Source organism: Opisthorchis viverrini (assembly GCF_000715545.1).
Source record: "Opisthorchis viverrini unplaced genomic scaffold opera_v5_646, whole genome shotgun sequence".
Lineage (NCBI taxonomy): Eukaryota > Metazoa > Platyhelminthes > Trematoda > Opisthorchiida > Opisthorchiidae > Opisthorchis > Opisthorchis viverrini.
The window spans coordinates 47,877-65,050 of record NW_008752315.1 but is presented as its reverse complement, the minus strand read 5'-3'; the positions used below and the strand labels follow the sequence as shown (position 1 = coordinate 65,050).

The following is a 17,174-nucleotide window of genomic DNA, read 5'->3' as shown; positions in this document are numbered from 1 at the left end:
TCTGTTACCCAAGAGTGCTTCTGCCGAGCCTAGGCGTCCAACTTTGGCTTTCTTATCACCCGCGAGGAATACTCTATTCTTGATCCCCCTAAGGTCCTCTACACCAACTTCCGTGGACGCGTGAAGGTCTACGAGAAGCTTTCATCTGATTCCACCACATCAAGGCAAGACTGTCCTCTTTCACCTTTTCTGTTCAATTTCGTCATTGATACGCTTATGGAAGACTCACTACCAGCCTTCAATGCCTGTGGCGTCGAAGTGCTCCCAGGACGTTTGCTCACAAATATAGAGTATGCACGCCATATAGCTCTTCTTGGATCTGGCAATATCAAATAATCTAGGTAATTGTTCTTCACAGTTTGGTGTACGCTTCGCACTTACTAATTGCATAGCGCTGCTGTAAGACTGATTGGACTCGAACACTAGCCTTATGATTACGAATGAACGGATTGAGGTGGTAGATAAATTTGTTTACCTGATAGTCTCGGTAGTCTCGCGAAAATGATATTTCTACCCAGATTTGGAAGGCCGGAGAAGCGTCACCTGTGGATTAGGCCTGACATCAGCTCTTCCGTCAGGGGTCGAATCTGCAATGTTGCGGTGTGCTCAATATTATTATACGTGTCAGAAACCTGTCCACCGCTCGCCGTGGACAGAAAGCTAGTCAAAAGCCTGTCTTTGTTCGGAGCATTGTGCGAGTCTGGTGGGAACACCGGATCAGTAATGCTGAAGTCGATCGAATGGCTTTCCGAAGAAATAACGCCCATGACAGGTGAACTGATCACACTCCATGGGTTTCACTGGCTTTGTGACGTGCTCCGTATGATAGTCGACCGGCTGCCCTCAAGAATGGAAATGAGCCAGAGAAAATCAAACGGTGACATGATAACGAAGTTTGAGAGCTGTTACCAGCAAACTCAGCTGTGGTGGTCATTGACGTTTCCCTAAATGGGGACCCAGCTACGGAACATAATGGTTCGGGAAATTGCCAGACATGTCTCAGTTGTGCTCAGTGGTGCGCATGTCTCCAGGCTTTTATGTCCATTGTGTAGCTTTGCCTCTGGGTCTCCCCAACGAAGAGTCCGCAGACAATCCTATATTTACGCGTCAGTTATACCAGCTACCGTTTCGGATGTGTATCTGTCTATCTCACCTCAGAAAATTATAGGCGAACGAACCTGTGGCAGCTAGAACCAGTTTAAGACAAGTGCGCGGTTTCACAGCGGATGATAACGATGATGATAATTAGGTGATGAAAAAGGGTATGGTAAGCCGCACCACCAGGATTAATCACAGTGTGCCCTGTTTGTACTTGGTGTACTTGGAGGTGAAGGGCACCAGGTTGTACTTCAATTCGCAGCTTGACTGAGACGATCTATTTCTGGGGCAGATTTGGAATAGGCATTAATCGCTGTCAATCCGGTAGTTTCTGACACCACTAACCTCAAGTTACTTCAGCCCACCATTAACTTGACCTCTGATTCCACTTCTCCAGTAAATGCTATACATCCCTTGCTCAACCGTCAATATTTATCTAATAAACCTTGTATTTGTTTCAGCTCCTTGTGTGAGGTTCCTCTAACTGGAACCTCATTAATTTTGGCAACTGTGCCAGGGCTCCATTCAAGGGGCGCGGTTCTTCTGGCAGCCTTGAACAGCATCCACCATGACAACCGTTTCAAAACAGAAAAAAGTGAAAAATGTGAAGCAAAAGCTGAAGCTTTTTCGTGCCAACGAGCCTCTCAAAAGCGTCTTGATGTGGGGGATCAACTATTCGTTTTCTGCACTGAACCATGTTAAGCCCCGGGCAATGCTTTTGAAGGACGATTTCAAGGCGTATATGAAGGTGAAGATTAACAATCATTTATTCAACAAGTAGCTTCAATATTTTTAATGTCTTCCTCTCAGAGAAAATATGCCCAGTCGATTTAAGTTCAAGGAATACTGTCCAATCGTGTTTAAGGCTCTGCGAGCTCGCTTTGGGGTCAATAAACTGGACTACTGGGTAAGTCCGTGACCGCATTTTGTGTTTTGTTTATATCTTTTCAATGAAAATACTGCATTTCGGTCGTTGACAATTTGTTCTATTGTGTACATCTGTCCTATGTTCACACTATACAGTTTGTTCATGTAAGGGCATATCGTGAGTTACCACAACGCTAATGGATCGAAGTTTACTACACAACCACCGTCCACCGATTGAAGCGCTGTTGTTCACGGAGGACTTGTGAACTATTTCTAAAAAATATGTAGACAGATTTGTGGGCTACGAAGCAATAGTTAAGGAAGTAAAATACGTACAAATGGATCAGGTACAAGTTGTAACTCGTTTCAGTCCTTCTCCTCCTTTCGAGAGCTATTTGTAGAATAGTTTGGTAGAATGTGGCCTTCTTGGATGATGCAAGTCATACATGTAAACAGGTCATCGTTCTATCGGAGTTCTTATAAATCAGAGTTACTTGAAGGTCGCACTACCTTCAGCGCCCTATTTTATTATGATCAAAAATGGGGTCTTGTTTAGATGTGTTCTTTTGCCTAACAAAAGGTAAAATCCCCGAAAACGATTTCCCTTCCAGCCATAACCAGTTTGGTCGTTCCTTATAGGTAGCCTCCGCTGGACGAGCCGCCTCATATACAGACATTCAAGGGACTTCTTTTGTCAAGGACAACTGCAGGGACTGGTACAGGAGCCATCTGGGTTAATGCCGTACTGGTTACGTGACTGTCTGCCGCACTATTGTCAGTGCTTCACACTACACTTCCTGAATGCTCCATAAGATTCATACACCCGTGGAATGTTTCTTTGTGATAAGCAAGATGGTTTGGATGCTGCACGCCTGTTCAGCGTGCTGAAATGGATCATTCTTTTCCGGTGGAATAGTGGACATGTGCTTGATTCACTTCACCAATGCACTAGCCTAATACCACATTCATTCTCAGCCGGTGTTTCTCAGCCTGGGGGGATAGAAAACATCAACCATGGAACTATTGCTTGGTCCGATCCGTATGATGCTCGGTTTGGGTACCGATCCTCACGAAATTCGTCTTGTCTTAGGTTTTCTCTAAGTTTTTGTTCTCATTTTTTAATAACAGTGTTGCAAAACACGTTCCACTCCGTTTAGGGATTACCAGTGAGAACTTACAAAATTAGACTGACGTCTGTTGCGAAAATAACCAGCTGTACTTTGTGTGCGCCTTGTTCACGTTGTCCGAAACCCAGGGTCGCACACGCCGCGCGTGTGGGTGTTGCGTGCCTGCTGCAAAGCCAGTCTCAATAAGCTCGTCTCATTTGTTATATCCACAATTTGCCTTGTTGTCCTGGAGCTTTCTATGGAGCCGGAATGGAGATATCAGTTCTCGCTTATCATTTACCGACAGAGTTGTACTTGTTCATCAAACTGATTTTAACTAGTTGTCAACAGTGTGAGAATTCCGCTCCTCTGTTGTTTGGGAAACGGTAACAACGGTATAGCTTGTGCGATCTGCCATTAGCTCAGCCTTCGTTATTCCCTCGGTTGGCGTGGAAGCTAAGCACCAAAATGGTGTAACAGCTGAACTATTATTATTACTATTATTATTTTGTGGTGAGTTGGTTTGAGCACCATCATCATCACTTCTGAACACCTACCCACCAGTGTCTCCTTAGCAAAGCATGAGCTAGCTGACTAGTGTTGCGCGGTTAAATGCTCGGTGCTTGAGGCATGTAGTGTGTATTTCCCACCGCCCGTTCTGAAAAAAACTATTTAAGGGAAGGTCATTGACTGTCCGCGCGAAATGGAAGCGGCACTTCGTTCGCACTGAGTGCTGTGAGATTTGAGCACCTTTGTCCGAGTCCAGACAATTATTTATGAGAAACGTGCAGGACATGATACCAAACTGATCCCAGTGACCCTCATGCTCTCACTGCTCAGCCAGATTACCCATATAGTTTATCCGTCGTTGAACGCGTGGTTCATGTTGGGTGAGGTTTACAAAGTACGCTGCGCCAGTCCAGCTGTCGGTCCTCCGCTTCTATGCGGTGTTCCGATGTTGCTGTTCCAAAGTATAGACACCTTACTCTTGGTCGTTTTCTCTGAGGAAATAAGACATTATTTCAGTCAACCCTCTTCTGAAGCGCTCTTTCCTCATGTTTTTATTGTCCGTTATACTGATGGGGGTAATTGTACCGATCATCGCCAGCTAGAAAATCACAGGCAACACAGTGTTTTTTATTCACTCATTCATCTATGATCCGGCTTCTCGGACCGTTGGGTTTTTGCTAACAAAATCGGAAATCGTCGCACTTAATACGTGTTCCTCAGGTGGTGGTGCCGGTAAAGCTGTGGGGTCGGTTATGGATCAAAGCTAAAATGTAACCTGTTCTACGCTTTCAGGTATTCCATGTTTCCTTGAATAACCCAAAAAGACCACCCGACTAACTGATCTCTCTGTATTAAGGTTGATTCCCTTTGTGGGTCATACTCATAATTCAGCAATTAGGTAACAGCAGGAACCCCTGTACCGCTGTTTACTATTTTGCTGATTTTCGTGTTTCACGAAAGTACACTAGAGGTCATACTTGAAGAATAGGATAACCTTATGGGTTTGTCACCGAACCTATGTATGTGCTACAAAGGTGCATTTTCAGCCTTACTCATGATGAAAGTGAAGAAGCTGTTAGAAATTATTGGTCATCCACATACACCTGAATTTTCATCAGTCGGGTATATGGAAAACATTTCACATTACCTGTCTCCTTCAAAAAGAAGCGTTTATGTCTGGGAGACCGTCTAATAAATCGGACAGGATGAGTTACACATAAGGGTGAGATGACCCAGTGGTTAGAGTGCGAATTCACTGACCGGAAGGTCCGCAGTTCGAACACGGCCTCTGCCTCTTGACTTCCCCTGTCCTAGGTTTGGGCATCATTGCAGTATCCCATCTCTCATACTTCAGGTGGCATGACAGTTAGGCAACGAAAGGGTGCTAAAGATAAATGGCTTTTTTACTCAGGGAGCTCGAGTGACGAGCTTATTGCGACTTCTTTTTAGATTGTCATTTGAAAGCTATAAGGGGTCTTGCCACTCGTATGCAGAAAAATGAGCTTCAGGGCTATTTGACCAGCTATTCTTCTGGATTGTAACTTACATGATCTTGTCCGTGGGTAATCTTTGTGTGTCCCCACCCTCCTATTACTTAGTTAACTACTCACAAGGTTGCTGAAAATTCTTCGACAGCCCATGACAGGTTTCGCTCTTGTTGGGACTTATCAGGTAGGCGAAATCTGCTTGAACTGAAGTTGCACGAGATTGGCGAAGTACACTTATTTGCATAAAGCTTGGTTTTGACGGGAGATTCGCCTGGAACCCAGCTGAATCTCTCGTCTGTGATGTGTTTTTTAAGCAACTGAATGTGCTACACCAGGCCGCTCCATGAGAGGGCGAGATGGCTCAACTGGTCGGAACGCGAATTCACTGACCGGAGCCCCGTGGTTCGAACCCAACCTCAGCCCAACCTTGCCCTGTCTATGTTTGGGCAACTTGGCAGTATGCCAACCCTCGTGCTTCCTTTGAGTGGTATGGCATCTAGGCACCAAAAGTGTTACAGGTGATTAACTGACTGACTGACTGCTTCATGTTTCAGTTTTTACGACATTCGGGATATTGCCATACATGTATAGACTTGAACCCAAAGAGAGATTCAGATGGGTTCCAGGTGAGTTTCTCGCAAAACCAAATTTGTTTGCAAATGGATGTTTTTCGCTAATTTCGTGCAATTTGGGTTCAAGTAAAACAAAGTTGAGGGAAACTCGGGGACTGCGCGTACTTGATGAGCCCCAAGTAGGGCGAAACCGGTCGTGGACTGTTAGAGAATTTTGAGAAATCTTATGATTAGTGTATAACATCTCTACGTGTATCGCGATATCTCGAATATCGTACCAACTGAAACATGATGCGGCCTGGCGCAACACACTCAGTTGCTTAAAAATAGCATAAACGAGAGTTCCAGGTGAGCCTTTCGTAAAGCCAAATTTGCTTGCAAATGAGTGTTTTTCGCCAGTTAACTGTGTGTTCGTGTTATCAGATATGACGACATTTGGTCATTCTGACGCAATAGGTCCAAATCACCGGGGTTGTCCATCATATCGAAACGTTGTTGTTGGGGAATTCCCAGTAGGTAAAGTCACTCTCTATGTGATGTGGATGATGATCACACTGACAGAGAAAGCGTCTCACTGCAACGAAAAGTTCGTTTTGAACGGCGTTCCACTCGCGGTTAAGGAAGCTACGATGCGCGTCATCACTATTGACAACAACGCCAGTGGAGAACGTTGGTGCTTCACTGCCGTACAACCATCGGAAGAAGAAAATTTGATAGGGACGGTGACCTAGTGCTGGTCAACCACAAATATCCGAGGTGCCCACACCTCCAACACAGTCAAAACATCTGGGCAGAAGCAGGCAGCACGAACATTACTGAAATATGTTAGCTGCCATATCGTTCAGGGTCTTGGTATGCGTTGTACAGGGCCCAACCACCTTAACTTGGTCAGATTAGAGTACCATCTGTTTCACCGAAAACCCGTTTCCTGATCACATTATGGCGAGTTCGTTTTTCCCAGCCGATTCCAGCTACAGTTTCGAAGGTGTCCCATATCTTCCGCCAGAGGTGGCCTAGCCTCGTAGCCGTTGAACAATGCAGCTCCTGCTGTAGCCTGATTCACTCGTCCTTTTCTTCATTACCCTAAGTGACCGGTAGGAAAACGTGAGATTTATTACGTAGACTAATTTTTCAAGTAGTTCGGCTGTCGATTCTTGGCGGAGGCTTGCCTTCAGCGTATGGTAGAGGTTGTTCCTGCTCAGCACTTGGTCGAAGTAATCCATCATCAACATCTAGTTACGTCACATTACAACATTTAAATTTTGATGACACTTCGTCCTATTCCATCCTTTGGTATTCTTTCGGTTGCGTTTTTCTCCCTCAACTCGCTTAATTTATGTCCATCGCCTACTTTCACTGTGTGCTTCCACTTTTTCAGGACGCATTCACCGGTCATCAGCCCCTTTGGGATAGCGCTCGTGGCAAATCGGGATCCAAATTTCTTGTCACCTACAATCGACAGTTTGTCGCGAAAACAATTAGTTCTGAGGAAGTGGAACAAATGCACAACCTCCTCGAGGATTACTACGCGGTGAGTGGTTTATTTTTATACTAGTCGGATGAAAGTGAGATACACCGCGTTCATTGCAGTTGGGTGGGCCACCTTATGTCCAAAGGAACTGCATAGTATTCTGTTGAATTCATTTGACGTTGCAGTACATCATTCCAAGATAACCCTGACCAGTAACGCATGACTAATGTGCAGAGGCTTGTTTGTCACTGAGGCAGGGACTGAGCAACTATTAGCCAAAAAGGAGAGGTTCCGCTGCTTGAATACTGCCTTTACATGTGTGAAGGGATTCTTTTTCTCCCCCTATGTGTGTTTGGAAGCCTATTGGACACAACTTCAGCGTTAAAGGTTAAAAGTTAGGTAGAGAAGTGCAGAATTTCAACACAAGGCTTACTCTCGATGAGGATGGTGATGGTGCGAATGATCATTCCAAATAAGTAGCTCCTTAGAAACAACGAAACAAGCGATCTCACCAAAAATTATCTATTACAGCGTGACTACCGTACATTGTTTTTCATTTCGAGAAGTTTTACATCAATGAGGTCTGGTTGGGTTTGTGCGAATTTCCTCGGAATCATGGTTAACTTCGGGTGAAAACAGATCAGGGATATCCGAGTGTGACCTTGTTTTCTTCCAGAACTCGAGTGGAATGAACAGGAAATGGAGCATATCTGTTCTCTTCCTGGTTCGTCTTTTACGTGATCTCTCAGATCTGTATCTTGATCGTTCAAAGGAATACTACTCTCAGTCGAATGATAGTCGACCTGCCTCTCGTTTCGCACCAAACGATTTATCGTGTTGCGGACGCAACACTAAGTTGACCGTTATAGGTAAGACTTGGCTAAGAAGCGTACACAGACATTCATTAATTTGTTTGCTGCTTCTCATTGATAATCGAGATACAAAACCCCTCTGCAACACTCACCTTTTTATTGACAACACCATTTTGCCGTTCCCTCAAATCCATGGTAACAACAGACAGGAAGAATTGGCTACGTTGATTCTTGCAAATTTAGGGAACCAACCTCAATGTAACGTGTGAGTGCATTTTAGTTTACGAGCATGCGCCGAGTTACAACAAACTCTATAGAATCCATATCTCTAAAGCAACCATACTCGTCCAGCCTTCCAGGCTACTTAGGTAGGGGAACACCTCGTGATATATCAAACAAACTTGTACCTGCCCTATACGATATCATATGTTCTCAATCGGAGACGTTGATCCCAAATAAACCTTCTCCAGAAAAAAAGCAAGGTGGTGTTTTCTCAAAACTGTTCTCCGTTCGCAGATTTCCAAGCTTCCAGAGGCATTGCACTTCGATAATCCCACTGTCCGTTCACGACTAGTGCGGTGACTGGTGTGCAGTTCATGCACAATTCTCAGAGAATATGCTCCGATGACTGCTGCCTCAATTTTCTGGCACTTACTCATCATACCGGCATACTTTTCCGTAGTCCGGTCTGCGAGAAGCTCCAACGCTTAGACTCCTGTATTCAGGTTTTTATTCAATAATTCTACGTTATCCGTATCTGGATACGCAAGCATAGAATGAGCAGCTCGTTTTGCCACCTACCAAGGTCATATTTGCAAAGACTACAATTTCTTGTGATTATATTCAAAATTTTCTTGGTTCAGTGTGTATGCCGTTTCTGTCCGTATGCAGCGATTTATTCGATCGATAGTGGGTCATTTGTGTCTCAGACCCAGATTTGCAACAACGACAGAAAAACTCGGTGCCATGTCGAAACGACTAGGGTTTTTCCCAACCAAAACTATCGACCCTTTTGATATCCGTCTTTTCGCGCTTAACTATCTTGTTTCACCACTCACTGTATTGCCGGCTTTACTTTCGTTATCATGTTTCTCGTTTATTTCCAGTACATAGTACACTGTCATGGTCAGACCTTACTGCCTCAGTATCTAGGCCTATATCGGTTGACCGTGAATGACCAAGAAACATATATTCTAGTGATGCGGAACGTATTCAGTCCTCGTCTGACAATTCATAAGAAATACGACCTAAAGGTGAGTTACACCGGGACTACTTCTCTCATGCATTGTGTGTTCAGTGGACATTTACCGTCTTACTTTTCTGATACGTTGCCAAATACATTTATTTCAGTGGTGTAGCCAATCTAAGTCTAGAAGGGTATCATTGAGACGCACCAGTCAGACTTTCCATGGAGCAGCGCCTCCTGCTGCTCCAATCCGCACCGGTGAGCCAGAGGAGATCGAAAGGAGCTACGTGAAGCCATCGCGTAGCTTCAATCGTGGGCGGACGTTCTCGCTTGTACGTTCCCGGTGTGTGTGTGTGTGTCTATATATATGTATGTTTGTGTGCTCAGGTGGGTTTAACTCATTTTTCCTTTGCGGATTTGGTATACAACTCCACGTATGAATTTCGTGTTTTCGTTTGTGCACCACCCATTCACCCAACTCACCTGACCTGCCCATTGATCACTATACTATTCCCTTCTCCCCGACATCTCGAAGATTATTTTTTTCATGTCCAATTCCGCACAGTATGTTTGGCTGCCTATTCTCAGGACCCATTGATTTTTTTCATTTTTCTCACTCCCTTCCACTCACCTATGATTTCGGGCTTTGTGGGACCATCGTTGGTCACAGCGCCTATGTATCTGTGTAAGTCAGTTTCCAAGGCCTACCTCTTATCGTTCTCAGCCACTCACTGGTTCGATCACGTTCCCTATCTCCGTTATCCAAACGTTACTGTGTGCCTGTGTGTCACCTCAGTGTCGCTAATTTCGTGACATTTTCACAGAACCTACTGTCGAAGGGATCCTTCCAGAGTGAGAGTGAGGGTTGTACCCATCAGACTTGTGGTTCTTAACATGATCGTTGCAGTGCGCTAACAAGATGCCAATCAAGTGTTCAAAGTGCGATCATGTTGCTGCCCGTTTTGTGTGGTGGTTTCTTGCCATATCGGTTTTCTTCACCTTGTTTGTTTGTGGGACTCGATAGAGCAGGTTTTTTGCCACTTGTAGTGGTTTCTGTGCTTGGACTTGAGTTATTTCCAGCCCTAAAAATCATCGATCATACATTTATGAGTCGTAATCCGAGACGCTAGTCCTCCCCGTTCCAGATCCCCGACACCGTACTAATAATCAATAATAATACTCCATGATTAGGGTTCTAGTCACTGCAAGAAAAGTCCTTCAGGAGACTCAAGAAATAGACACATGGCATTTCTGTTCCTCTGTTCATGCCTACAGTCCCACTGTTTCCATCCTCATTTGGAACATTTTCCTTCCCTTTCTCGTCCGTTTTAGTGACTCGACTCAGACGTATTTGTCACGTTGTAATCTATTTCACGACTGTTGTGTTTGCTGATTACGAAGTCAGTACAACAATTCCTTTTACATCTTTTGCATCTCGATGCGTGCGTCAGCAGCTTTTCTATAAAGAGGTAGTTCGTCTCATGGTCCTTCGAATGTCACAGGGAAATGGTGCGTCTAGTGTGGGCGGATACATTGGGTTATAAATTCAATGATGCGGCCTTGCGACATAGGTAGGAGTCTCAGTCTGCCTGAATAAGAGGTTAGTCGTCTGATGATGATGAATGTTCTAGTACACTTGGGTTAGCTAAGTTATCTCGGGTGTAGTGCTCCCAAGCGTCTGTTTCAGAAGGAATTGTAGGTTGTAGAGCATGTATCGACATCATCTACGTGAAATGAGTGAGTATACTACGTCGTCAAATTTACCGACATTGGAGGATAGGAAGCATTACTGGGACCATTCAACCAGTTTATTCAGATGTGTTTCGGAACAGAAACCTGTGTAAATGGTCTATCCACCGTATGCGGTGTATTGAATTAGGAAGTCGGGAATGAGAGCAAAGGCAAGACAAGAGGTAAAGTAGATCCTGGAAGAAATGAAGTATCATTGGGAAGTGTAGTGAATTGGTTTCGTGGATTGTGTCCTATCGGTGCGGTAGTTCGGGACCAGCCTGAACGCCCCTATTCTCCTTCGTGAAAGCAGCTCTACGAATTTCTCTTGGTCAAACGTGTTTGTGTATTCCAGAAAGAGCAGTGCTTAAGCCTTTTCATTGGTTTCAAGCGAAGAAGCAACCGTGCTCCCAATGGCGTCCAGCGCGATCATTCACAAGGAAACTGGTGTGGGCTTTCAGTAAACGGATGCTTGGTGTTCCACTCGGGACTTTGTATTATTGTTTAGGGGTATTTTTTTGATAAAGTGACTGATTGAGCAAGGTCATTGAGGACGTCAACGCATGATTGAGGTCACTGATTTTCCCAGACTTTTGAACTACATCACCTACCACATTGACTGTAAGTTTGTACTCTTCATAAATGTTTTTGGGGCATTGGTATTATTGTTAGGGGTATTTTTTTTTGATAAAGTGACTGATTGAGCAAGGTCATTGAGGACGTCAACGCATGATTGAGGTCACTGATTTTCCCAGACTTTTGAACTACATCACCTACCACATTGACTGTAAGTTTGTACTCTTCATAAATGTTTTTGGGGCATTGATAACTTGTCTCGGTTGGATGGATAATTCACTTGCAACAGTCCCGAATCTTAACAAGCCGGCTGCATGAAGTCTATGAACTTTTGGTAGATTTTCTTAGGAACGAACTTCAAATCTACCCAACCGACATAATTACTGTAGTTTTGAAACCTGACCACTAAATCAAGATGGCGGATACTTTTCGGCAGTTTTTGGGTAATCAGCGTGCATAAGTTGGGAACCGTCCTCTTGACACGGCTAATCCCCTAGATTGATGTGCATTTAGGTCTATTTGTCGAATTTCCCATCCTTGCAGCCTTTTCGTGAAGTCTCTGGTTTCTGACAGTCAACTAGACATACCAGTGATGCAGTTAATACCTTGAGGTGCTGAAGATAAACACATTTTGTGTAATAAAGAAATCCGAAGAGGGAATCCAAACCGTCGTTATTCCATCCTCCTGTGGTCTTCATGTTACTTGAATTAATTGCTATGCCTGTACAATGATAAAGCTCTTACATTTTGCGTTGGTTGCTTTGGATTGTTGAGTTCATACTGAAGCTTCTTCTTGCTTGAAAATGTTTTAAATTATTCCGATACTGGAAATTTGAAATATATCGTTTTCCTTTTTTGGTCAGGTATGCTGCACTGGGTTGTAAAATTTTTTTAAAAAATGTCGCTGGTAACGTAGAACATTGGTGATATCCAACAACCGTATTAAGATGAGATTCCATTCTCCTACATCACCACAGTTATTCCATTTAGGTGCATGGTGCGAGCTCACCGACGTGTGGACATCTCTCATTGTTTTCTAGCCTGTCTTCAATACGTTACTTTCCCTCATGAGTGTTTATTGTCTCATTGTCTTAATAGACAAGTTCATTGCTTCTTTTACTGAATCGACTAACATTCATGGTCGCTTTCACCGTTGACCGCTCCCAAGGAACCGATCTTCCACAAAGTTTGCAAAAACATTATGAATTTTGTACGGTCCAGTTCGCGATCCTTCTTACGTGTTGTTATCTGCTACGAAAGGCCAGCCAAACAACCTTTTTCCCGACGTATCTTCTATTGTAGTGTATATGTGTGTATACCTTCGACTCATTTCTATCCTTCATCCTCATCGTCCGCATGACATCAGTCTTCCACACCGATACTTCACTGCCGTACAGTCATGAATTATTTGAAAACCTTTTTGTGAAGAAAAGAACAAAGGTGGACGAGGAAGGGACTCATTGCTAACTTACTACAATCACTTCGAGGTGCTTACATTTCCAGACACTCATTCGACAATCTGGATAGTAACTGACAATCAGAGCGCCACTGACATCGGTTGACAGCCATATCTTGTAGTGTCTCCAACCAGGCACAGTGAGGATCACGCGGTCCCCACCCTGGAAGGCGAGTAGCACCGACGGCACCCAAGCGTTTCGTGATCTCCTTCATACTCCTCCCCCATGTCAAGGGTTGGCCACCCCTCTGTTTACGCCACTCTGAGTTGGGCATGGAAAACAGCACTCTCTTCGACAAACAATGGTTCGGCATACTCAGTACATGTCCCAACCAACGTGGCTTCTGGCGCTGGATGCATTCTTCAATGAAATTATCCTTTGCACAACCGAAAACTTGCTTTCTAATTGCCTCATTACGGATACGCCGACACCAACCCACACAAGCTATGGTTCTGAGAGAGCGATTGTCGAATACCTGAAGACGTCTCAGTTCCGCCGCTCAAACAGACCAAGTCTCACAGCCACACAGTAAAACAGCCCGCACTGTTGCTTGATACACACGTCCCTTGAGATTCACAGGTCCACTATTCCGACGCCATAGGTGTCTCAGGTTAGCAAATGCGACCCGAGCCTTGCAGATTCGTGCATTCACCCCATCTGTCACGCTACAATCAGGAATAATACAACTTCCAAGATTGGTAAAACGCTCCACAACTTCCAGTACCTCTCCCTAGATTGTAATGGCGTTTTCAGTTGCTGCACTTCCAAGAACATGACCTTTGCATGTGCACTACGTGCATACACTACATATATTTTCTGTCCAAATTCTTCGAACTGTTCCAGTTGTCATTCAAAAGCAACAGCATCCCAGCGAAAATAACACTTTCAATATCTAATCATCTGGCTCCGGTCGATCAAAGCTTGAGGTAAACGTCAAATTCTACAAAATCAGTAATCAGTGCCGAAATCCAGGCCTGATAAGGCTGGTGAAAATTTTTTGGATCTCAGTCGATAAAGTGATTGTTCGATCAGGCCAGACTCAGTTTTTGTACCAAACGTTTTTGTACACAAAGCTGGGAAACATATATTCGAACCTTGGTTGGTTTGACAGAGGAAAGAAGTTTGTCTCTTAGGAATCTTTGTATTCCATTCGCACAGTATAAAGTGGCGTAAAACAGTTCATACCTTTATCTGGTGTCCAGTGTTCGGACGATGGGTTAAAGCAGAAATAATTCGGTCATGTCGTCTACTGTGCATCGCATAGGGTACATGTTCAAAGAATCACCTCGTTTTTCGATCAGCGTAGCTGCCCCATAGGAGCAGCCAAGCTCAGAAGAAATCGTTTCCAGTCCAAATCATTCTTGCGTGAAACGTTAGCATCTCCTAATCTTCACCTGCGGTAGATATTTGCCCCGTTCCGTTTGGCTCTGCCACAACGTTCCAAGGAATATTCCAGCAGGCTTTAGGTGACTATAACTTCTATATTTTGTAACTCTTTCTCTGTGTAACCCCAGCTATTTGTCCAAATTCCTCTACTACGTGCTGCTGTGGGTCTACACTATTTTTTCCAAGCCAGTACACATCGTTGTCATTGCTCACGCTCGTCACCGACACTTTTTTAAATTCGCCCCGACGATGCTGAGTCATTGGTGTTCACCTAGACCTCCAATAAGACGGCACGCTGCACGGATTGTTATGAATATTACTTTATTTTTCCTGTTGACTTATTCTGCCCAGGGGTCCGCGGTAGACAGAGAGGCAAATGAAAAAGAAAAGGTAAGAATTTCCTACTGGCATCTTATTACCACAAAAGTTTCAGCGTTGACTGTGTGCCTTGTATTGTTCAGCTTCTCCTTGCTTTTTAAGCGCCATACTAGCACCTGTCTGTTGTGTACATATTGTGCATATTGTGGCTATGTTGTTGCCTCTTTAATCGATGTAGATCTCTGGGCGTGTACTTGCACGTCAGTTTTTTTTGTGTGCCATGTGCATGTTCGTTGTCATTTATCTGTCATTTGCCCGTGTAATTTGCTTTCAAACCGCGGACAAATTTACACACTGATACAACCCTGGTTTCGCAATCTTTCCTGGACTTCGCCACATCCGGACGGTTGTTGCTGTGGCCTCAGACTACCGCTGTGGTCCGAATCTGAGCAACAGCTTCATAACCAAGAATGCATGAGATCGTTTCGTGCTCTAACAAACTAACCGGCTTTGTTGTGTGTTGCTGCTGCTTTCCCACTGTTGCTAGATAAATTGTGTGATGGGCTGAGTTTGTTCTTGTGTCTCCACATTAATACCGCTCGCTTCTGAAGTCCACAAAACTTATAGTTGTATGTGTGAAACACTGAGAATGGACCAAATGGCTGTTCTGCTCCTGAAAAACTGAGACAGACTGTAGATTGTGAATGAAATATCTTTGGTTCACTACATGCAACAGTCACTCGAATTTCGCCTTGCACAGCTAAACAGGGATGCGTTTCCTGCCTGGGTCTGAGTGGTTTATTTTCACCAAATGAATCCATTGTTTCTACTTCCCCTAGCCTATGGTCGCTTGGCCTTGTCATGCATGATGGAAAGCTCATTGTAAGGCCCCGTATGTACTAGAAAATTATAAACTCCTTTAACGTGCTTGTCAGCCCGCAAATTGAGAACGTAACTTGCTTGAGCTCAAGGCTTGATGGCCTGTTGGAGTGCACAAGTTAGCTACTGTTACCTGCAACCGGGGAAAGCCACGGGAAAGTCACACAGAAACTGACGTAAAATGTTCTCACACTTTTTCAGCTTATTTTTCCGTCGGTTCATTAGGTCAAAGCGGGCTACATTTCGTTTACTTTTTTTCTGATATTGTGAGTAGTTAATGAAATTCGTATCCATGATCTCCCGATTGGCAGTTGTGAGATCAAGTGCCATTCATCCTTCATTCATGCGGTCTCGTGTTCACTGGTTCCTCTAATACCATTGATCTGAAAGACGTTTGAACCGGTCTGACTGATCCAATGTGCACAAAAAATAGACCAAAATCCGGACGTTCCCATCACTGATGTTTGTCTATCAGCTGCTGGTCTGTTGCCGCTCCTCTACCCGCACTACGGTTGCCCACGGAAGCACTGCTCGCCTGTCGTCTGTATTACTATTAGGCTGACAAACGGTAGCTTTCTGCTGATGCGTTCGAGCAAGCGCAACCAAAGTGTGAAGCACTACCAATCACACGCTCTTTCTGATTTTCTTTGCACTTTTCGGCTCAGAACACTCCAGTTTTCAGAACGTTTCTTCTACGACTGCTGTTTCTGTAGTTAACGAGCAATTTTGAATTGCTTTGTATAAAACTCTGATGTCGTGTTATGTGCAGAAACGGAGCGAATTCCTATGAAGTTCAGCCTAAACTACTTGCGGAAATCAAACCATTCATAGTGTGCGACATCCGCCACCAACAGCTAGCCTTTTTATATATTTCTCGCGTATCCATCATTCATTTTTCCCTCCATATGTATACTATGATTATGCCTCGAATGTCTTTGGACTGGCTTGTATAGGCTTCTGTGTGCAGGCCAGGCTGACCTTCAATCATCATCCGAGTAAAAAGCAATGGCCGCTTCAATTAGGCAGAACAGATCGAGCCGTTGCCATGCGGAACTATCATTTTTTTCTTGCACCTGTCTACAGAAAACAGTTGAGTGAAAAAAGCGGATAGTTTAATACCGAATGTAATCTTTCCATCCTGACTGATCACGTGACGTTCGTTTTCACCATATAGATGAAATCTGAAACTGTAAAATATCGTCGGTTATTCCTCAAGCTACCGGTAGACCTTGCTCAACACAGTTAGCCATTAAGATAAACTACAGGGTCTATTCCTTACTTGAAATACCTGTAATGTAGTTATTTCCGGCCATCAGTGGCTTTCCATCCGCATTGCAGAAGCATCGTTATTTTCTCGGTTTCTCACCTAAAGAGGTTAGAGAGATTATTGTTCAATAAAGTTTTAAACCAAGCACAATTACCCCGTCGCTTATTTCGCCTGGTGAGCCGAGGTAGCTCAATGGCTAAAGCGCGAAATTACTGACCGGGAGGTACGTGTTTCGAATCCAACCTCCGCATCTCTACCCCTGCTTGGCTTGGGAAACCAGACAGTATCTCAACCTCCGTGCTTCTTTGGAGTGGCATGGCAGCTAGGCACCGTAAGGGTGTTAAGGATGAGTGATTTTGCTGTTTTTACTTATCCATGCGTGCAACCACGTTTAATTTCTCGTTCCGTGAGGGATAACAAGGTTTCGCATAGTGATATTCCACTCAGCTGGACT

General features: G+C 44.2%; 1 protein-coding gene across 1 annotated transcript in view; it reads left to right on the top strand.

The window, feature by feature from the left end:
- Positions 1-1,666: 1,666 nt before the first annotated feature.
- T265_11926 (hypothetical protein) overlaps positions 1,667-17,174 on the top strand; it is a gene marked incomplete at both ends in the record, with an annotated part of 31,877 nt that continues 16,369 nt past the window's right edge. The window contains 6 exons of the mRNA XM_009178754.1: positions 1,667-1,875; positions 1,909-2,005; positions 7,019-7,171; positions 9,030-9,176; positions 9,274-9,441; positions 14,608-14,646. Of these exons, the coding sequence (XP_009177018.1) occupies positions 1,667-1,875; positions 1,909-2,005; positions 7,019-7,171; positions 9,030-9,176; positions 9,274-9,441; positions 14,608-14,646 (813 nt within the window). The remainder of the gene's footprint in view (positions 1,876-1,908; positions 2,006-7,018; positions 7,172-9,029; positions 9,177-9,273; positions 9,442-14,607; positions 14,647-17,174) is intronic.